General features: G+C 40.7%; 1 protein-coding gene across 3 annotated transcripts in view; it reads left to right on the top strand.

The window, feature by feature from the left end:
* Positions 1 to 14,514, top strand: part of RNF130 (ring finger protein 130) — a 55,849-nt gene that overhangs the window by 12,336 nt on the left and 28,999 nt on the right. For all 3 annotated transcript variants that reach the window (XM_054079544.1, XM_009561641.2, XM_054079545.1), the window contains exon 3: positions 11,813 to 12,063. In XM_054079544.1, coding sequence (XP_053935519.1) covers positions 11,813 to 12,063 — 251 coding nt within the window. The remainder of the gene's footprint in view (positions 1 to 11,812; positions 12,064 to 14,514) is intronic.

Genomic DNA, 14,514 nt, shown 5'->3' on the forward strand with positions numbered 1-14,514 from the left:
TTTTATTAAGAAATCCTAGTTCATTCAGTCTTTCAGCTCTGCAGACTTTGAAGCTGTGTCGATAGGTGTGGTGGTTTTGGTAGACTGAAATAATATCTGCAGTGATAAAACGTGAGAGCTGCGGTGGCTGAAGTGGTGTCTTGTGAGCTAGCCAGGCAACTCTTTGGGTACTCGGTATCTGGAACACCACTAATACTGTCTTCAACATGCTGACTTGCGAATATTTAGTCTTAGTTGTGGCAAGCTTTAAAATAGTGTAATTACTGGAGAGGTTGCCTATTTTATCTGTATTTGAGGCGCTGTTTTTTAGCGGCACGTCCTCATTCTCTGGTACACTGGCCTCTCTGTCACTGGTTTGGGCTGTAGGCACTATCTCAAAATTAATATCGGACTTGAAGCGTGCAAACTGGGACAGCCTAAAAATCATTATCCTGAACTGAAGTGGCTCCGTGGCACCACACTGCAGCGAAGAGGACTGTCACTCCACAGCTTTTGTTTTGATTGCGTTATGGTCATGTAAGGGATTTCCGCAGCAGTCCACACTTTGTGGCGCTTCCTATAAATAACTTGTGTTTGGTGGTGTAAGAACCACAAGTGTGCGTAACTGAGATGGAGACAAGTCCTTTGGTCTTAGCCTCAGCACAGGGAGGGTTTGGGAGCCAGCATTCCTTTCCGTGAGAATCGTTCCAAGTGGGATATAGGCTCATGAACCCACGCTTACGTGATGAGCCTGTTCAAACAGATGTTGTGTGCAGAGCAGTCACATTCAGGGCATTCTCTGGTGTTCCTTTTCCTGTCTTTTCAACCATATCGCAGCTTGTATGCTTTTTAGGTGGTGAACAACTGCATCATCTGTTAATTAGCTACTCTAGTATGCTACATTTCTTTAGTATTTTCTGTCCCTAAATGTCAAGAGGAGTTGCCCCTGTGTGTTTGATCGTTGTTCTGATGCTGATTCAGTTAAACATGTGTTAAATAGAGAAAATGAAGGTGAGCCACCACATTGTTCTTACTTCTGTATGATGCCTTCTGCTGTGCAGTATTCCTCTTTTCTTTTAGAAATAAATGTTTCTTGAGACAAATTTTCAGCTGTTTTTCAACTGCTTTATGCCCAGGCTTGTTGCTCTACATTTTCTTTACGTGGACAGGTGAAAATAAACTTTGTATTATTTTATATCATCGTGTCATATTTTTTATAATGCTACATACCGAGCCTTAGGAATATTCTGCCTTCCCAGCGAAGCAGAGGGGCAAGCAGCAACTCCTGATGATGCACGCTCTGTGACCTGCACACCTTCCTACTTTGATATTTGCAACATCTGTGCTAAAAATAAGTACAATATTACATAGATTTCTGTATGTTGCCCACCTGCGGAGGGGTGATTCCCTATGAAAATAACTCAGTAAGCAGTTCTCACCTATGGGATTAATATTTCATCCAAGTTATTTTATGCTTGAACACACATTTGAAAATTCTAATTTTATGGAAATCTGTTCGTACTCAACACATTACTCAGCAGAATATAAATTCCTCTGGTGGCTAGATAACGACTGTCACTCTGGAATCAGTCTGTCATCCCTGTGTCGAATGAACAGTTTCTGTTACTGCTCTCAGAATTTGCTTTTTCTTGTGTGATAGTGCACTAGGTCTCTGCCCCTTTGAGTTCAAGATGAGTTTTAAAATAGATATTTGCCTTAAAGGGTTTCTGTTAATGTTATTTGCATCATTATTTTCTCTTTTATTTTTGTATATCCTCGTATATTTTACTGTGTGTATGTAAAATCAGTTTACTTTAAACGTTGTTGTAGATGTCCTCTATCAAGCTATGCGAAGGACACCTTTCCCAGCATAGATTGTTGGACTATGTTATCACTGGCAGGAAGGCAGTTTTATGAGTGGTTTTGCTTGCTGCTTCTGTTAAAGCAGAGCAAATACTGTCTGATGTAAAAAAGAGCCTGTGGTAGAGAAAATATGTGGTAGCTGTCTTGTTTATAATCAGTTATGGGAATAGGAAGGCAATACAGGTAAAATAGCATTTTAATTCTTTTTTGATTGTGTGTAGTGGAGGGTACTGTCAAATACAAAATAGTTCAATTTTATATTGAACTTCTCTGTTAAAGTCTAGATTTTTTTTATTTGGACTTACAGGAAAGAATAGAAGCCAAAGAAGCCTCTAAAATTTCATACTCAGAATTTATGGAACAAATATAGACCAAAAAAAAAGTTAAATATAGAAGAGCGTGTCAAAATGAAATTGCTGGATTCAAATAACTGCTGAAGAAGTGTGCAGAGGCATTCAAACGACTTCTAATACAATACCTCTTTCAGAGGATTTACTTGGTAGGGGTAAATGAAAGTCTTTAGTACTGCAGACAACTCTTCAAGATCAATCTGGGTTGCACTATGGAAGAAATGGTGCATTTGTTTTCTGCAAGAAGGTGTTTCTGTTCGGTGATGAGCACAGGAGGCAACTTTCTCCTGCCATGGCACTGGAGGAGAGCTGCGCAACGCTTGCCCCCAGAACCAGCTTTCTTTCCAGGGCAGGATTTCTGACAGCCCTCTGCTTCTTAAATATCAGAGCAGGACAGAAGATCTGTACTTGCTTTGAACTGTGATAAAACTGAATGTATTTTACGTGGATTATTTTAGGTCAGTGGCTCAGAGGCAGGAGGGACAGGACGTAATTTGGAGTTGTTGCCATCTAATGGTTACTCCATGTTCTTGCCCTGATTCCAAGGGGGTAGTGCAGAGATCCAGGAGCCAAAATGCCCCTCTCCTCTGCTTTAGCACTCACTGCATGCAGCACATCTCTTCCTCTGCTGCTTGCCTTTGTCTCACAAAGTCTCTTCATGTAACCGCGAGCTGAACCGATGCGTGAAAGCTGTGACAGGGTGCACTGCAGATTATTTTGCACAAATGTGTGCTCTGTACCAAACCCCCTGCAAAACTTGCCCTGGATTGTTGAGACCTACTTTTAATCCACAGCTCAAAACTAATTTTACTGTATCTGACAATGCTGTTGTTCTAATTTATTATTATTAATTTACCCTACAATGTTAGTGAGAAGGAAGGTGAGATGAGTTATTAAAGTTGAAGCTTTATAAAAGGCAAAGCGATCAGTAGTCATAGAATCATAGAATCATTTGGGTTGGAAGGGACCTTAAAGATCATCTATTTACAACCCCTCTGCTATGGGAAGGGACATCCCACTAGATCAGGCTGCCCAGTCTAACCATCGTTTACTTATCTTTGGTCATTTTATATTGTTTATATTTGATAAATGATAATGTGGGGAACAAGTGTCAATGATATGAAGTTAATCCTGTTTCCCACTGCATTTCCTGGAGTTATATCCATCAGGAAAAAATGTCATAGAGTAGATAGAGGTGTCTGACACAACGAGACATGGAGAGGGGTGAGTTTGAAGCACAGATGCTGGACCATAAGGAAGCACATTTCTTCAAGATAAGCCAGGAAAACCCCTTTACAAAGCTAACACCCTCGGTGCCTTGAAGAACTTCTTACCAGTGTTTTTTCATAGTATATGCCTCTTCCATAACTGGAATAACAGCAGTTATGCTCATTTTTCCTTAGCCGGCTGAAAGGGTAATTAGTTCTGTGACTGTGAAAAAGCCCCGGGGACTGTTAGCGACTGTAAGTAATTACATTCTTTTTCTTCTCCAAAGACTGAGCTCCAGCAGCAGAGTAATTCCCAGAATCTATGGATTGGGTGGAATCGAATTTATGGTATTAATCTATGAATAAGCTATTTATGAAGCTCTAAAGGTATTTTGTAGTAGCCTTGGGTAAGTCTAACTGCAATTTGATGGCTTTGGTGGATTTGTTTGGAATGACTGTCCAGATTGATGAATCTGTATGGAAGCTGTCTGTAGACAGAAGAAAATAGGTGAGCGTAAGAGGCTATCCTTGTTAGAAATCCCTGGGGTTTTTAGCTCCAGCTCCATTAGTGGGAATATGAACTGCTGTCCAGAAATAGCGAAATGGGAACCACCTACTTGCAGTTGGTTGTGTTACAGAATGCAAGATTACAGGGGCTTTCAGTTGTCAAAATCCAAGTGTGTCTTAAATTGATGTAATGTAGACCTTGCTGATCCGTTCATTAATATTATTGTTTGATCAAGAATATGATGCTGATCAGTGATTGGGTGTTAAATCCGGATTAAAGTAACAGGTTTTGGACATTGTTCAGAAGTGTGCATGAAGAAGGGTTGTTTTCAAATAAGCAGAAATGTCTTTTGAAGGTAGAAGGACTTACTTATTTTGGAAATATGTGAAATTGTGACACAAGGAACCTTTTTTCAGTAGTGTCATGTGTTAGGATTACACCATTTCCCGAGTCAAAACTTAATGTGAACCTTCTGCTTTTTATTCATTTGCATTGTTCAAGGTTTGAATATAAAATTTGATCTGCTTTGTTAGCATACTCGTACCTAAACAGTGAAAGCATTCATTAAATAGGGCTGCAAATACAGCATACTCGCCATAAAGCATAGTTAAATGCCTTGAAATGTGTGTGAAAGAGAAATCTGTGCATGGGTCGTGGAAAAGCAATGATAAAATGATAAATTCCTTTGTACAAAGTTGTTTTTCTTTTTTAATTCTTCCAGGATTAAAGTGGAGCGTCTGTTTCCTTCTCAAAAAAAATTTAGTGCGAGTAGATGCGAAGGAACATTGCTGAAAGAGGAGAAAGTTGTGTGAAATGTCTATAAGATCATCGCACTATCTGTCTGCTTTTCTCATATCTGGGCTTGCTTTTCCCTGGTGTAAAGACCCCAAAAGGTCACATACATTAAAAAGTACATAAAAATATCATTCCCAGGAGATAAAAGTCCTTCTACAGAAAGGGAATATGTAATACAAGTAGAATGGTCAAGGCAATCAAAAGTGAGGGAGGGGGACCCCAAATCCCCAACCACAAAATCAAAATCCTTTCCATTGTATGTGAACCCTCCTGCAGCTGTGGATGCAGGGATGTGTAAATTCCCCCTTCTGGTGCTTCCCCCTTCTCGGCCCAGCCATGAATCCATCCTCTGGTGCCCACCAGGAGCATTAGAGTATTTTTGCTTTCCAAAGTCACAGAGTGGCAGGGATTCAGGAACTTGAGGCACTGAGAGAAGAGGTGGGGGCATCTTTTAACTTGATAGGAGTATCTTAATTTCTCTAACGATGTGTAGTGTCATATGACTTAGGGCAGAAGATGAAAAGGAGCTCTGTGGGTGAAGTGGCGTGGAGGAAACGATCTGCAGTGAAGCCAATAGGCGACGCCTCTCAACACACTAATGTTGGTTTTCTTGAGTGGGGTACGCTGGGTGTCACAGGGGCCACCAGACCTTGGGAGGAAAGCCAGGGGCGTAGCTCCACCAGCACAACTGGACTTGGGAATGAAGCAGGAGGATTTAGCTATGACTACTTGTTCTGTTTTTAGGCGGATTTCTCTTTTAAGAAACATTTCCCTGAGTGTTGGAATGGAGCAACTGGGTTATGAAATGTGTTGGCAGTTGTAATCTAAATACAGCCCAGCAGTTTCCTCAACTGATTTTGCTACTTAGCTCTCCTTTTAGGAACTCTTGGTCATGGTAGATTATAAAGCTGATGGAAAATATGGCAAGAACATTGTACTGAGGCATAGTTTCTTGTTTAGTGAAGGAGGGCAGGCACTGGAAAGATAATTTCTGCTTATAAGATTATTATTTATCGTCTGTGGACTCAATGTGCTACAGACCAGCACAACAAGAATCTGATTAGGCTTTAATATTTATTTTGAAGTTAATTGTGTCACACCCATCTTTGGAAAGCTACTCTTGCTGTTTCTGGTTTTCTAATCATATGCCTCAATCATATGCCTGTTTTTCTTAAAGGAGAAGGACTCTGAGCACCCATCACGTCTGCTTGCAGTAGTAGTGGTAGATTGCAAAATGTTGAAGCGTGTGTAGTCATATTTAGAGGGCATCGCACAGTGCCCTTCTTAGCCTGGCAGGGTAAAATCTATTGAATTTCTTTTTGCTGAAATCAGAGAAGAGCTTTGAGTGTTCCTCAGAGATAACCTGGCTGTATTTCAGTTGCAATTCATAGAAGCGTGGTCCTCGCTGATCCTGAATATCTACTTCCCTGCCCTCTTCAGCAGGCAGCCAGAATTCAAGTTTTAGCCTCAGAAGAGATTTATTTATTTTTTTTAATTCCCCAGGTTGTTTTGCATAGGTTTGTGTAGCAGAGAGACTTGCGATTTCTGGAAATATCTGCTCAGTGCTTTGGAATCGCTTGGTGTTCCACTGGTTGTGTTTAACTGACGCACACTGTGAAAGCGCAACTTCATATAGCGCTGTCCTTTACAGTTTTCTCACGGTGGTGTTATAACATCTGTTCTAGTGTCTGACACGAGATAGAATAGGCTCCCTCAACTACATATTTACATACAGACAAGAATTTAACACTTTCAATGTTATAAAGGCAACAGGAAGAAAAGTGGTTTAAAATGCTATCCAGTCTCATTCTAAAATTGATTTATATTCTCGGCATTAAATTCTTACCTTGCTTAGAAATAAATAAGTGACAAATATTACGGAGTTTTTTTTGTTTTCAGAAGTATTTGATTTAGGACATCGCAAACAACATATTTTACCCTTGAGATTGCACTGTTGACAGCTTGGATGTGCTCTTGTTTACTTTCTGATTAGATCAAAATAAAAATATGTGCAGCTAGACTTGTTTTAGTCACTCTGAAGACGTGCCAAGGCTCTTCCTCTTGGTATCTGCTTGTCCAAAAGCCTGTTTTAGAGTGTTAGACTTGTCACACTCTGTTTTCTGTCAGACTAAAATTTTAAGGTATCTGAATAATTTGTGCATTTTTGCCCCATGTTGTTAATTACTATGGAATTTCTATGTTAGAGCTGTGCTCCCTAATCCCACCTTTTCTGGCAGTGCAGTTTTGCACACTGCTCAGTGTGCCTTTTTCTCACCTCACCCTGGATTGTATCTCTTCGTGGCTAAATCCCTTTGCCTTATAGGGGTAACTCATGCTTCCATCTCTGCTCCCTGGCAGGTCAGACACCACTATCAGGCTCTCAAAAATTCATATATAACCATAGCACTTCATTTGTGCTTTCCTGTTTTCTTTGTTGATGTTTCATGGGCTCCCAAATTCTTTTGGAGTGATTTCAGTGTTGTTATTCCAAAAACTGGTCGCTCTCAGTAGTGGGACTGATCCCTTTTCTGGGTACTGAGTAGTGTGTGTTCCTGTATTTCTATTTCATAGAGTCATAGAATGGTTTGGGTTGGAAGGGACCTTAAAGCCCATCCAGTTCCACTCCTGCGATGTGTAGGGACAACTTCCACTGGACCAGGCTGCTCAAACCCCATCCAACCTGGCCTTGAAGGCAATTATATTTCTGTTGATAAATGCTTAGTATACAGTTAAGGGATTTTAATGGAAGAATAGGCAGGTCTGGCTTGTGAAGATGGGTCATTTTATTTCCAATTCCATTATCATTATGATCTTCTGATTGTTGCCATCAAATAAGCAGTGGCATTTCAATGCCTGAATCATGGCCCGAATCCAGCCTACAGTGAAGATCTGCACCATTCTTTACCTTGATTAGGAAGGAGGGGATTTTGTTTGCTGTTTTTAAGGAAGTACTCTGAAATTTCTACCAGCAGAATTATTCAGATAAAATGTGTGTTAAGTTTAGGTTTTTCAGAATAAAATCATGAAAGGATTCAGTTACAATTAAATATTGGCTGCTGTTTAAAGAGTATTCGGTGTTCTTTTGCAAGCATGAGGTGAGTGCAGCCTTATCTGCCTCACGCTGTGTCTGCAGCATCAGCAGACGCTATCAAAGACCTGGGAAATTACAAGGACTTCAGCTGAAAATACCATCCATTAGGAAAGTGCTAACCTTTATCTGACTCGATTCTCAGTCTTCTGCAACCATTGTTATATCAAATCAAAATAGCTCCGTGCCTCTTCCAGATGGTCCAACGTTGGCGTGCTTAAGGTGGGATCTCGGGTTTTGCCTTCCCCATAGTTAGGAAGGCGGTTAGAGCGTTGCAGCAGTAGCAGCAGTTTGTTGCCAAGTTGCTCAGATTCCCAGGAGGAATTGTCCCACCTGTCCTTCTCCCTGAGTATTGACCAAGCCAAGGGGAAATAAACCCAGCTGTTTGGCAGTGGCGTTACGCCAGGCTGCCGTTCCCTGCGTTCTCCAAGGTGGGTGGAAGGTGTCTGAAGTCTGCCCTTTGAACCTTGCCTCTCTTTAGCTTGGTATCCTGACCGTAGTGGTCTGTATTTTGAGCTTCAGGCAAACATTTGGTTGTCAAGAATCAACAAAACAAACACAAAGGGAAACAATTATTTGGTTGTGATGAGATTGGAGATTATTTTTTTTTTTTTTAGGATGACTTTCTATTGGCTTTCTAAAGATGCTGTTGTAGAATTGTTAGGAGATTTGGATAGGTTAGTGAGAGAGAAAAGCAGTTTCCTTAGGAGCTCTACAGGAAACCTCTGGATGCTCCTGTTTTTCCCATCTTTTTGTGTTTAGTCTCTTCTCAGTTTTTAAGTCCTTCTCTCTTCTCCTCTCCCAGCATAATATTACACAGATTTAATTGTTAATTGCAGCTTCATCCCTTTTGATACATAGAGTTGTATAGCTGTCCTAATTAAACATGCACATGGTGAAACTGCAAGCTAGGAAGAGCTGTCTGGGCTTGGATGATAGCAATTAAATGATTTATATTTACAGGCGTCAATATTTATCTCGTGCCTGCCGTCTGTCCTAGCTTGTCATCTGTGGCTGAGTGTGTAGTTCATTTGCTTTGGTTAGTTTAGCGTTCCAGCTTTTCTCTGGGCACAGCGTTCCTGGCTGAGGACAGTATTGCTTTTCCTAAGATTACATAGTAAGTCAATGTTCTTTTACACACGCTGCTGGTCTTTCTGTGTTCACCTGAGGAATTATTTTCTGCTGAAGTTTCAGTAATGCAAGGTTTCAAGGTGCTTAAAATAAATGAGTCAGTGTCTCCTCCTGCCCCCAATTGTTCTTAAACAGGGAGCTCTTGCTAAAATTATTTCGGGTGATGCCCCTGACAAAAATACGGATGAATCAAGTCCCAGTTTCCACTGAACTTCACTGTATTAGACAGGAGCAATTTATTTTTCTTTCCTGTCGTTCTCCTTGGCTCTCGCAGGGTCAGAAGCAGCAGTAGCACTTTGGCTGTTCCCAGTTGAGTCATTTGGAATGCAAATCACTTTGCAGTGATGCCAGAGGTTCCCTTTGTGCTGGGCTTTATATAAAACACATGACAGATTGTCAGCTTTGTCATGTTCCCTGGGCTGCAGGGAATAGGTGGAGGCTTCAGCTTTTGGTTCAGACAGAACTGGACTAGTATTGTAAGATCTTACTCAGCTTGGCTTTGCAGATAACCGTAAATCATGCCGGAATGCTGCGTTGAGGGCATCTGAATGAAACTTTGATATAACAATTCCTCGGTGCAAATAAATACGCAGTGGGGAAGCGTAGCAGAACATGTGGTCTGGGGATACAGCCCCCCTTGCACCGTTCCTTGCCTTTCGTGGCTATCACATCTAGACATGAAGAACAGAAGTGAAGCCTAGGAAGGTACCAAGCAGTGCAAATTATCTGCTCTTGATTGATCTTGCACCATCGGAGCTGCAGGGCTTTGAGGCTGCAGGAGCACAGGCTGCTTCTACAGACAGAATATTGCAGGAAAGGTGATTCTTGCCGTCTGATGAAGTGCTGCAAGTCTGGGCAGGGACTCTTCTTAACTGGACAAAGAGGAATCCCAGTAGATTGTCTCTGAAAATAAAGCAAGTGATGGATTTTTACTCTGTTTCTGAGCTTTGCTGCCTGTTAAATATCTTAGTTAGTTTGCATGAAACCAAACTTGGTACATCTCAAACTGAAGTGACTGGAGAACTGGACTAAAACAGACCTTGTGTGGTTGTGTGGAATACTAGTGATTAAATAAGTCATAGCCATACATTGTGTTGGGTTTTTATTGCTATTCAAAGCTCTTGAGTTACTGTCGTAATTGCTTCAAAAATACTCATTCAGAAGGAAACACTAATCATCCTTTTTCTACTTAGACCCATGTTAGTTACTAGAACAAGGCATGAGTGTCTTTTACCATTTTAATTTTAAATGAAGAGAAATTGAAATTTCTTGGGGAGAACACTTTGGGGCTGTGGAATATTTTTTTATTATTATTATTTTGCAAATCTTAATTTCTGAGATTATCAGCTTTGATTCTTAGTAGTTCTGCCAGCACAATCCACACAACTAATGTCTGGGAACTACTCTGAAAACTGAGGATAGTGGCAGTAAAAGTTACTATTTGGCATGGTAAATGGAAAGAGTAATGAGAGAACAGTTAAGACTGTTACACAACTCTTATGAAAGCCCACGTTTTGGAAAATTTTGTGGCTTTCTAGTCTGTCACCCTGACTTATTGTGCCCTGGGTTTCAAAGATGCTGCTGTTTTGGATCTTGTCTGTGATTTTGTGGATACAATAACTTCTTAAAATTCAGATTTCGATTGAAAGGCTTGGAGCAAGTTCCTTGCGTTAAAACAGGACCTCATATTCTCTCTTCACTGTCACACCAGGTTCTCTATAACTTAAATCCACTCTCTAAATCCAGAATCTTAGTGCTGAAGTCGCTTGCATTGTACAGCTCTCATCTGAGGGAATGTGAGCTGGAGCGAGCAGATGGAACAAACAGATGAGCAGACTGCAAGCATTTTGAAAATAGGTCTTGGAAGGGGCTTTAGTATAGGAAGCAAATAGATCTGGATGAATAAGAATGGCACTCATAAGGCTTTTTTCTTTCTGGCTTTGGTTTTCTTACAAACTTTGCTTTCTTTGAACTTGGATCAGAATTGCCCTGAGTTCAAGATGTTCTTTTTTTTATGGGACCTCTGCGTTTAAAACGTAGGTGCTCTCTGCTCTGCAGGTGATTTTTGTTCTTTTTCAGCAAGTCTTGTGGTTTGATTCTCTTATTATCCTTGTACCAATAATTTCCCCTTTGAGACAGGAGGTAGTCTAGAGGCAAGACACTACAGAAACCAGATGGGCTGCACATAGGAGTGGAGCTGATAAAGCTGACAGCCTCTTTGCTGTCTTATCAAGCATGTCTTTGTATGAGTGATAAAATCAGCACTTCAATTTCTGCCAAGTATTTTCATTTCTTTGCAGCCAGACTGATGCGCTTTACTTTCACTTTTTCCGAAGTGATGTGGGTGATGTAGGTAGAAGTCCGACTTTGTTGCTTTTGTGCTGCAGTTGTGATTTACACGTCCTTGACAACCTTGATGAAAGCCACATAACCATGCAGGAGAACTTGCATACCTTTCCAGAGCAACTTGTACGCAGCACTGCCTGTACTAAAGCCGCTTTAGGAATATCATTGAACTCATCTTCTCAATATATTTCTGTGAGTTCCCTGTTTAGGTATTCGCAGTTCCAAATCTGGAACAAATGTACTTTTGAAAGCTAGTTCAGACTGCACCCAATAATTAGAATGTGGGAAGTGCTGTGTAACCAACAGCAGAGAGTGTTACTGCCCGTGGAGCTGTGGCCAGTCGCGTGGTAATGCCCTAATTTGAAAATCTGGGTTTGAAGGACACGGGATGAGTCGAGTGCCCAGTAGCACGTTCCATGAGCCATAGATGGCATAGATTAAAATCTCTGACTTGTCCAGTGGCTTTGCATTTGGAAAATCTTGTGAGCAGCATGCCATGTTGATTTAAAATGTAAATTAAATATATTTGTTTCTCTCCTTATAGGAACTGGAGACATTGTTGCTGTCATGATTACAGAATCAAAGGTTAAAGAGATCCTGAATTACTTGGAAAAGAATATCTCTGTGCTGATGGCAATAGCAGTGGGGTCCCGTGTTCCTCCAAAGAACTTCAGCCGGGGCTCTCTAGTCTTTGTGTCAATATCATTCATTGTTCTGATGATAATTTCTTCAGCGTGGTTAATATTTTACTTCATCCAGAAGATCAGGTACACAAGTGCACGCGACAGGAATCAGGTAAGGGGATGCCTTTTATTTTTTTCGCTCTAAGTTCTGGAGATGATGTAGTCAGTAGTTAATAGAGAACAAATAATTTCTAATGTCCATCAAACTACTGTTGAGAACCGCTTCGTTCTGAGGCAGAGCAAGTTACCAGACAAGGATTTTTGTATAGCAAAATGTTTTCACCCTGAGCAGCACCAGTACAAGATCTTATTACATGACAGGAAGGAACAGAACTGAAGCAAAATGTTTGGGTTTTGATGAGTGCACATCCAAGAGGAAGATGGATTCTATGTTGGCTGAATAATACTTGCTGTATGTATGTTGGGTATGGAGAGGAAAGTTAAATTGTGAATGAACTCATGTAGCGTAGGGGAACACAGAGCTAATGTTACGGATTCTATCTATACTCTTAAGGATAGCTTCAGTAATTATTAAGGTAATTCAGAAGTTGCATAAAGGTATTTCCAGACTACTGGAAATAGTAATCTGCTGCTTAGTAATTTGTGTGGTCTTTAAACTTTCTTCAGGATCACACTTGGTATGGACTGCCACGTTCCCCACATCATATATTTTAAGTAAAATGTCCAATATGCCTTTCTTACATTCATTTTCAACCCTTAATTTGTTTACGAACTTAAGTATGGCCATACTTGGTGATCTTGAATAAATCAAGTCTTCAGTTCCAATATGGATGAAACTTTAGAAGTATATGTTTTACTAGTGTGGATTTAATGACCCACTGCCTCTGCAGTGTGCCTTGGCTTTTGCTGAGAAGGGTCAGTAAAGCTCAGGAAATCCACTGTGCTCGCTTTGCCTCTCTCTGTCCAGGCTCGCTTACGAAACTGCTGACCTCATTGCTGTCTCTTCTCTCCCCCTGAAGCACAGCTGATACACAGGAGCTCGCTGTGAGGCTGTGCTTTGGTGTTTTGTGAAACCTAGAGCAAATGCAAATTTATAAAGCCCCGGTTGCGATAAAGGATTTCCGTTTTAGTTTCTATAAATAGTGCCTGGTGCTGCCGGTCCCATGGGCATCCTGTACGTTTTCCTAAGGATGTCATTCTTAAATGTCCACACTGAAACCGGTACTTAGTGTTGTCCCTTGGGATGGCGAAAGTTTAAATATAACTGTTTCTCGATGAATGTCTGTGAAATTGTGCCTTCTGCATCCCCTGCATGGTCCTAGGCTTCTTCCAAATGTCCATGTTTCTAAACACTTGCTCCATGGGGAAAGGGCTCTTATGACCTTTTTTCTTTCTTTAGATTTTCACAAAGGTCAGGAGAAACTTGATGAAAATTTTATGTGGCTTAAAAAGCTGAGCTTATTAAACTTTAATAAGAAGGTGGCGACAGCTACAGCTTCTTTTTAAAGAGCTTTGAGAGCTTTCACAGAGAGAAGGCTGTGCTGTTAGTGATGGAAGAGCTTGGGGTAGGCTATGATCTTGTTTTTAAGTTATGTCGAGGCACGCTTTTTTAAAAAAACAGAATAAAACAAAACCTCCTGTGTTTTGTAGATAGTACACGCAGATAGTGGTGTTTCACACCATTACTCTTGCACGCTTCCACCAGAGGAATGGAACTCTTTTGCATGTGGTGGTGACCTTTTCCATCAAGACCGTTCCAGGCTTTAAAAGCAAATGTATGCTGTGTGCCTGTGCCCTGACTTATCAAAATAGCGAATCCTGAGCCAACGTGAGCATAAAAGAGTATTTGTTAAAATCAGAAAATGGAAGAGATGGGTCTGTTAAATGGCAGAGATAAAACTTAGAGTTCAGGACTTGTATTTACATACGAGAACTTGCATAACTTCTGGAAGAGCTTTGCTGAAATATTATGTTTCCAATAGGAAAATAATCTTTCTTTAAGATTATGTTTTGTAGCGCGTATAAAATCATATGCTGTACAACTGACTATAAATACTGCCCAGAATTACTTAGCTGGTAGTGTTGAGCTTTTAAATTAAATGCCTGTCCAGCCTTGTTCCTCTCAGTAATCTCACTTTGGGTTGTGCAATGATTAGTGCTCCAGCAGTGAGCCAGTGTGTTCTGTCACTGAGTACTCGGGTAAAGATGCTTACTCGAAAATATGTGACTTAGATTTGCTTAAATTGACCAATTTCTCGCATGTTGAAGTTAGGATGGAGTTTTCTGACTTCAGGAAGCGCATAATTTCCATTTCTGATATTGTGTTTCCTACGTGGGAACACTTCAGTCGTTGGGACTGAGTATCTGATTTTTTTTCATAATCCACGTTCTTAAAAATGTTAAAATTGTTCTGTTCTTCTGTGGAAACCACCGGAAAAAAACGTGCTTGTGTAATTCTAGACTGTGTTACAGTTGGTTGTGGTGGACCTCAGAGGTCTTTGTGTTTCTCAAATGAAAGCAGCCTGCTTAGTTACAGTTTGCATGTGGGGAACGTGTATGGTACAGGAGGGGGACATGTTATGAAGGATTTGATTTTCAACTG

Source organism: Cuculus canorus, chromosome 14, assembly GCF_017976375.1.
Source record: "Cuculus canorus isolate bCucCan1 chromosome 14, bCucCan1.pri, whole genome shotgun sequence".
NCBI classification, from domain to species: domain Eukaryota; kingdom Metazoa; phylum Chordata; class Aves; order Cuculiformes; family Cuculidae; genus Cuculus; species Cuculus canorus.